Source organism: Lactuca virosa, chromosome 7, assembly GCF_052849685.1.
Source record: "Lactuca virosa cultivar CGN04683 chromosome 7, Lactuca_virosa_CGN04683_v6, whole genome shotgun sequence".
In the NCBI taxonomy this organism is placed as follows: Eukaryota; Viridiplantae; Streptophyta; class Magnoliopsida; order Asterales; family Asteraceae; genus Lactuca; species Lactuca virosa.
Genome location: NC_136432.1, coordinates 81,460,736 through 81,469,178, shown reverse-complemented (window position 1 = coordinate 81,469,178; position 8,443 = coordinate 81,460,736). Strand labels below are relative to the sequence as shown.

Genomic DNA, 8,443 nt, shown 5'->3' with positions numbered 1-8,443 from the left:
GACTATCCCGAGAGTTGTCATGTGGTTGACGACGATTCGGTGTCTGTTTGAAGCTGAGGCAACAGATTCACCAGGAGTTGTAGTGAAGGTGTCGAACTCGTTGACAACTGAGATTAGATGCTTATCCTTCATGTTCTCTGATCCCTCGAACAGGTCTTAAAGTATGTCCCAAATCTCTTTAACAGATTTACACAGTTTAATGTTCTCAAAGAGAGAAGGAGGAACACCAAACACCAGCTTGATCTGCATGCAACTTTTCGATGTCATTAGCAGTGAGAGGTGCTTGACGCTGTTCATCCTGTCCCATGAGAGTTACAGCAGCATCTCTAACAATTTTTCAAACTGGAACATGTGGACCTTCTTTAACGAATCTCTAGATAGCTTCACCTATTTCTTTACCAAGTAAAAATCTTTCCATTCTGACTTTCCAGTGATCATACTGTTCAACAACTAGCAATGGGGCACGAGAAGGGTAGCCCACGCTATTCGCTATTTACATTGAATACATTTGTTGAGAATTAGAAGCAGCCATTGAAGTTAAGATATCTTGAGCAAAAGTGGTATATAGAAGATCTTTTATCCTGAACAAAGAAATGATCGAAATATTAGGGTAATATCGAATCAACTATAATATGTACTAATGGATTCAAAGGACAACCACTCAAGCTCTGATACTAATTGTGAGAACAAGGATACGATGCGCAGGGACAAGGTTCGAACACTCAAACCTTGAGTTCATGCTTAAGATCAATGTCTTCTTATAATTATGTGTTCCAGTCAAGTCTGGCAAGACCAGTCGAGACTGAAGATGAAAATCAACAAAGTACTTCAAGTATTAAATATGGAACAATGAGTATAATCAAGGTAAAGACAATAAATGAACAAGTAGAATGTTTGAAAGAGTTTGATTTGAGAGAAAAGTGAAAGTGAAGTAAATTCAAATATAACTATCTTTAGAGCAACAATCTGTCATCTATTCTTGTCATTAAGCACTCCTTATATAGGAAAAGGAGTACAACTTACAAACCGAAATGCATACAAAGGACTGGATAAACAAGTTACATCTGACACTCTGATTATCCAAATTGACAAAAAGACTTCGTCCTATGTAAGGGTACATCAAACAAAAGACAAGAATAATTAATGCATAGACTGACACACTAACTCGGAACATTTCTTCATCTCGTACCACAAATTCAACTTCGGACTTCAACCATCATCTCATACCATAACCATTTCGGACTCAAGCCTGACTTCGGAACTTCAAGGGTTAGAGATTGCTAGAGGTTCACTTTCAGGTTCCAACATAGAGACGGCTATGATTGGGGAGTTTTCGAGATATTGTTAGGTGAATTTCATGCATTCATTTTGTAGTTTTAGTTCATAAAAGTGCATTGCATTTAGGTTTAAACTCATGCATTTTGCATATTTTTCGGGATTTTTCATGATGCAATTCCATTCACACACTTTTATGATATTTCAGGGACTTTTGAAGGTTGGATCTTAATGGAGGAAGTTAAAAAGAGTTGGAGACAAAGTTTCAGAAGTTTTGGAGCATTGAAGAGAGAGAATGAAGAAATAAAGAATTTGGCTTCACAGGTATTTACACGGCCGTGTAAATGATAGCTTATAATTTACACGGGCCGTATAAACGCATATACAAGAGCATTCTACTTCGAAGGCCTGGAAGGATTGAGCATTCTACTTTTCTTGTTTACACGGTCGTGTAAATTTCACCCTTTAATTTACACGGGCCGTGTAAACGTCTCGACAGTTTTTAAAGTAGTTTTACTCTCATATAATTCAGACAATCGGTTTTTTTGAGGTTAGGTCGGATTTTGGGCAGAGAGAAGGCGATTTTCAGAGCTTTTGGAAGTAGATTAACACTTGGAAACACTTTAATTTCCTTTTTGTAAGTCAATTTGAAGTTTAAACTTGTTTGATTTGTAGTTTAACCTAGACATGTGTGGTTGATTTCATTATCATTTCCGAATCTGAATTCTTAAGTATGTGTTGTTAGGTTGTAACTTGAACTTGATTTGTGTTTAACATCTAGTAATCTTTGATTTGATCTTAATCATGTGTTTGGTTTATTCTCTTTTTCACTTGATCAATGAATTAGGGTTTTTATCAATCTAGTTAATCAAATTGTAAAATTCGTATATGTTTTATGATTTGATGTTAGTAACATGCACTTAATTGATTGTAATTAAATCAAAATGAGTGTAATCAAAGATTAAATGTTCATAATCCCAAGCTTATGAGGAATATTGAATATTGTTGGTAATTGTTGCAAGAACTTAAAGTCATTTAATGATTTGATGAAAGAGCTTATTTGAATTAAATCAATTAAATGAAGTTTTATTTGACGAACATGTTTTGAATAAAAACATTTTTTGTCAACTTGGATATTAGAGTTTATTAGTATCTAAATTACCAACCTAGATAGAACATAATCATATTCATTTTGCATCTTTCAACATAATACATGTATAAGAATCAGAATCTGAAATGTATTTCTTTTACTAAATTCTGTTAACAATCTTGTTTATTTATGAAGTTTAAATCTAGTTCAAACACAATCCCCCATTTTAATATTATTTGTATTCTGTGTGAAAATATGGCAAGATAAGAAGTCTTGTATTCCTATGGACCGACCCTACTTACTCTATACTATCTTTAGTATAAGAAATAGCAGTGAGTTGAGCTTTATTAATATTATTTTATCCCATTATTTGTTGGTTTGACAGCTAAACAAATTGGCGCTGTTGCCGGGGATACGGTAGTACTAATTGTTTATGCCAAGATCTTTTCGCACAGGTACACCTTTACCAGTTGATTTGGAGATAGAGAAATTTGCAAAACAAAGAAGGAAGCAACCTAAACTTTTAAAGAAACAACAATCCGGAGCTTCTTCATCAAATCCATCAACCACATCTTCACCAACATCCAAAAGTACCACCCCACCATCTTCACCTACTCCTACCATGGCAGACAATCATGGAGGAAACCAAAATCCTCCAAACCCACCACTTGAACAAACCTTTAGACAGTGGGTCACTCAAGATGTCACCCAACAACCTTTATGCATTAATTACCCTGCAGCAATCAACTTTGAACTCAAGTCTGGACTCATCCATTTGTTACCCTCATTTCGTGGTCTTGAGAATGAAAACCCACATAAATTCCTTAAGGAATTTCATGTTGTCTGTGTGGGTATGAAGCCACATGAAGTTACAGAAGATCAAATCAAGTTAAGGGCATTTCCCTTTGCTTTATAAGATTCAGCCAAGGAGTGGTTATATGACTTACCACCGGGGTCAGTTACAACATGGAATGAACTTGCAAGGATGTTTCTGGATAAATATTTTCCAGAAATGAGAGCTTCAGCTTTACGCAGAGAGATAATTGGTATCAAGCAACAAAAGAGAGAAGCCTTGCATACTTATTGGGAACGGTTCAAGAAATTGTGTTCAAGATGTCCAAAACATGGGATTACAGAATATCAGTTGTTGCAGTATTTTTGTGAAGGAATGTCATCTTGGGATAGGAGATTACTCAATGCATCAAGTGGTGGATCTATAGTTGATAAGACTCCAACAGAAATCAGAGTTCTTATCAAGAACATGGCAGAAGAGTCCAAGCATAGAGTCCAAGAAGAAGAATGGTACAGTGATGCACCAAGAGGAGTGAAAGAAATTTCTACCCCAAAAATTGAAAGTCAACTTTCTGAGTTGACTAAAGTAGTGATGATGCTTGCAAAGGACAAGGGCGTGCAACCACCAACAATTAGACCTTGTGGTATTTGTACACAAGTTGGAAATCCCACTGATATGTGCCCAATGTTACAAGAAGATGTAGAGCCAGTTCAAGCTATGGGATTTTCAAGTCAACAACAAGGAAACTTCCAGCCAAGAAGCAATCCAAATTGGCACCAACCCAATGCCAATTTTCAGCCAAGGCCACCTTATCCACCAAGACCTCCATTTCAAGATCAAATGCATCATCAACAAAATTATCAACCACATTTCCAGCCAAATCAACCTCATCATCAATCTCAATTCCAACCTCAAAACATGCAGCAAGGAAGCAGTTCAAGCGGGTCAGGAATGTCTTTGGAAGACATTGTCAAGAGTTTAGCCACAAGTACTCAAACATTTCAAAATGAGACCAAGGCGAGCATCAAGACTTTGGAGCAACAAATGACTCAACTCGCCACTTCTGTGAGTAAATTGGAGTCACAAGGCAAACTACCCGCGCAAACCGAGAAGAATCCAAAACATAGTGCATGTGCCATCACTTTGAGGAATGGCAAAGAATATGAAGGTCCTAAAATGATTGAAGAAAAAGAAGAGATGGAGCTAGAGAAAAAAGAAGAGAAGTCAAAAACACCTTCAAAGCAAGTTCATATTGAAGCAAAAGTCACTCCTCCCCCATTTCCTTCAAGGTTAAGCAAGTCAAAGCGAGAGAAGGAAGACAATGAAATCATGGAGATGTTTAGGAAGGTTGAGGTAAATATTCCTCTTATTGATGCCATCAAACGAGTCCCTAGGTATGCTAAATTCCTTAAGGAATTATGTACATCCAAGAAAAAGTTGAAAGGGAGTGTTATAGAGAAGACTACCTCAAAAATGTAAGGATCCGGGTGTTTTTACGGTTCCTTGCAAATTAGGTAATCTTCATGTTCCACGAGCTATGCTAGACCTTGGAGCTTCTATCAATGTTTTGCCATATTCCATTTTTAAAACTTTAAATATTGGCATATTGAAGAAGATCGGGGTAATCATTCAATTGGCTGATAGATCTTTAGTACATCCCAAAGGTGTGCTAGAAGATGTGTTAGTCCAAGTGAATGAATTAGTATTTCCAGCAGATTTTTATGTCCTTGACATGGATGATGATGACTCACCAAATTTGAGTTCAATTCTCCTAGGAAGACCCTTTTTGAAAACAGCCAGGACAAAATTGATGTTTATGATGGTACATTGTCCATGGAATTTGATGGGGAGGTGATAAATTTCAATATCTATGATGCTATGAGATATCCAAGTGATATTTCATCTTTGAATTTTGTGGATGTCATTGAACCATTGACAGAGGAGTGTTTTGATTTGTCTAATCTTGATGTGTTAGCTCTCATTTTAGACAGGAATCTTCAAAAGGAAAGAGTGGAAAAACTTGCCAATCAATTTACAATTGATAAAGAGATTATGGAGGTTGTGTCTTGCATGGATGAGAAGAAGAAAATGAGGTTTGATGGTCCAAAGCTGAAAATACCAATGTCTAATGAGAAACTTGTTCCTTCTATTGTGCAGGCACCGGAATTGGAGCTCAAAACCTTACCCGAGCATCTCAAGTATGCATATCTTGGAGACAAAGAGACTTTGCCAGTGATCATCTCCACCAAGTTATCAACACAAGAAGAAGAAGAGCTTGTCACCACCTTGAAGGAGTACAAGGAAGCTATCGGGTGGACTATAGCCGACATCAAAGGGCTAAGTCCTTCACTTTGCATGCACAAAATCCTTATGGAAGAAGACTACAAGCCTTCCCGAGAAGCTCAAAGGCGTTTGAATCCTCCAATGATGGAGGTAGTGAAGAAAGAAATTTTGAAGTTGTTGAATGTGGGGATGATCTACCCTATATCAGATAGCAAGTGGGTAAGTCCGGTCCAAGTTGTGCCCAAGAAGACAGGTATAACCGTTACAAAGAATGACCAAGGTGAGTTAGTCCCCACCCGTGTGCAAAACGGGTGGAGAGTTTGCATTGATTATAGAAGACTCAATTCCTCAACCCGGAAAGACCATTTCCCACTTCCCTTCATTGATCAAATGTTGGAAAGGTTAGCGGGAAAAACACATTATTGTTGCTTGGATGGGTATTCCGGTTTCCATCAAATACCTATTGCACCCGAGGACCAAGAAAAAACTACTTTCACATGTCCCTTTGGAACATTTGCATATAGGCGAATGCCTTTTGGACTTTGCAATGCTCCAGCCACTTTTCAAAGGTGCATGGTAAGTATTTTTTCGGAATATGTTGAGGAAATCATTGAAGTTTTTATGGACGACTTCACAGTTTATGGTAATTCTTTTCATGAGTGTTTGGGTAATTTGAAAAAGATTTTGCAAAGATGTATTGAGACCAATCTTGTTTTGAATTATGAAAAGTGTCACTTTATGGTTGACAAAGGTCTCATACTAGGTCATATTGTGTCTTCTAAGGGTCTAGAAGTGGACAAAGCAAAAATAGATGTCATAAAATCTTTACCTTATCCCACTTGTGTTCGTGAGGTACGCTCATTTCTTGGTCATGCAGGATTTTATAGAAGGTTTATCAAAGATTTTTCCAAGATATCTCGTCCCATGTGTGAGCTCCTACAAAAAGATGCACAATTCGAATTTTCCAAAGAGTGCAAGCAAGCTTTTGATCAGTTGAAAGAGTTGTTGATAACAGCACCTATACTTCAATCACCGGATTGGAGTTTGCCTTTTGAAATCATGTGTGATGCCAGCAATCATGCAGTTGGTGCAGTGTTGGGCAAAGAAAAGATTGTGTTCCTAATGTCATTTACTATGCCTCAAAAACACTTGATAGTGCACAAGCCAACTACTCAACAACTAAAAAAGAATTGATATCTATTGTCTTTGCTTTAGACAAATTTCGTCAATACCTGCTAGGTTCTAAAGTCATTGTTTATTCTGATCATGCAGCTATTAGGTATCTACTTGCAAAGAAGGATTCGAAGCCTAGACTCATTCGATAGGTATTACTCTTGCAAGAGTTTGACATTGAAATCAAATACAAGAGCGGAAAGTCAAACCTTGTAGCTGATCATCATAGCAGGATTGTTTCTCCCGATGACTCAACTCCCATTCATGATGCATTTCCCGATGAGAACCTATTTTCAGCAAAAGTTGCCCCGTGGTATGCCGATATTGTGAACTACATTGTCACAAATCAATTTCCACCAGATTTGACTCGATGGCAAAAAGACAAGATCAAGAAAGAAGCCAAGAGGTATGTTTGGGATGAGCCATATTTGTGGAAATATTGTGCTGACCAAATGATTAGACGATGTGTGGATCAATATGAGTACCTTCTATCTTAACATTTTGTCACTCTTATGCTTGTGGAGGACATTTTGGTCCTCAAAGGACTGCAAGAAAAGTATTAGAGAGTGGATTTTACTGGCCAAGTATTTTCCGTGACTCTTATGTTTTTTGTGCAAGTTGTGATAAATGTCAAAAGATGGGCTCTTTAAGCTCAAAGAATCAAATGCCCCTCAATCCCATATTAGTTTGTGAAATTTTTGATGTTTGGGGCATTGATTTCATGGGACCTTTTCCATCATCTTCGGGTTTTATTTATATTCTTTTGGCTGTGGACTATGTTTCCAAGTGGGTGGAAGCAAAGGCTAACCGTACTAACGATTCAAAAGTTGTGATAGATTTCTTGAAGGCTAACATTTTTTCCAGATTTGTCTTCCAAAGGCCTTAATCAGTGATCGTGGTACACATTTTTGCAATCGTATGCTCGGGAGTGTTTTGAAGAAATATGGTGTCACTCATAAAGTTTCCACAGCATACCACCCACAAACAAATGGACAAGCTGAGGTGAGCAATCGACAAATCAAAGGCATTTTGGAGAAAACCGTGAATACAACAAGGAAAGATTGGAGTATACGCCTTGATGATGCTTTGTGGGCATACCGCACTGCATACAAAACTCCAATTGGAATGTCTCCATACCGTATTGTTTTTGGAAAGCCGTGTCGATTACCCGTTGAGTTGGAACATAGGGCCTATTGGGCGATCAAGCAGTTCAACATGGATTTAAGTGAATCGGGAAAGAAGAGGAAGCTGGACATACAAGAACTTGAGAAAATCCGCAATGAAGCATATGAGAATGAGGTTCTTTATAAGGAAAAGACCAAAGCATTCCATGACAAGATGATTACACACAAGGTATTTTACAAAGGTCAAAAGGTACTACTTTACCATTCGCGTTTTAAATTGATTCCTGGTAAATTAAGGTCCCGTTGGGTGGGACCATTTGTTGTCACTAATGTTTTTGAGCATGGTGCAATAGAAATCAAAAGTGAGAAAACCGGGAAGATTTTTAAGGTAAATGGTCACCGTTTGAAGCCTTATTATGAAGGATTTCAAATTAAGAATGAAGAGGTGGAGGAAGTAATGGATCCAAAGTATCAAGATTGACAAATAGTTGGGGTCCAAGTCGAGCCAACGACATTAAAAAGGGGCGGCTAACCGGGAGGCAACCCGGGGGTATTTTTGTCATTTCTTATATTTTCATTGTATTTTCTTTGTTTTCAAACTTCCAAGTTGTTTTTCATGCTAAAAGAGGGTAAAAAAATCATTTTCCGAGCAATAGTGGAGTAGCGGGTTGCAATTTCAAAAAGTGAAAAAATCAAAAAAAAAAT

The 8,443-nt window shown here is 37.5% G+C and overlaps 1 protein-coding gene across 1 annotated transcript; it reads left to right on the top strand.

Annotated features, from left to right (window-relative positions):
* Positions 1 to 3,377: 3,377 nt before the first annotated feature.
* Positions 3,378 to 4,637, top strand: LOC145126838 (uncharacterized). The gene has a single exon (XM_079062124.1). It carries the CDS (start codon positions 3,378 to 3,380, stop codon positions 4,635 to 4,637), a length of 1,260 nt encoding a protein of 419 aa, XP_078918250.1.
* Positions 4,638 to 8,443: the final 3,806 nt, after the last annotated feature.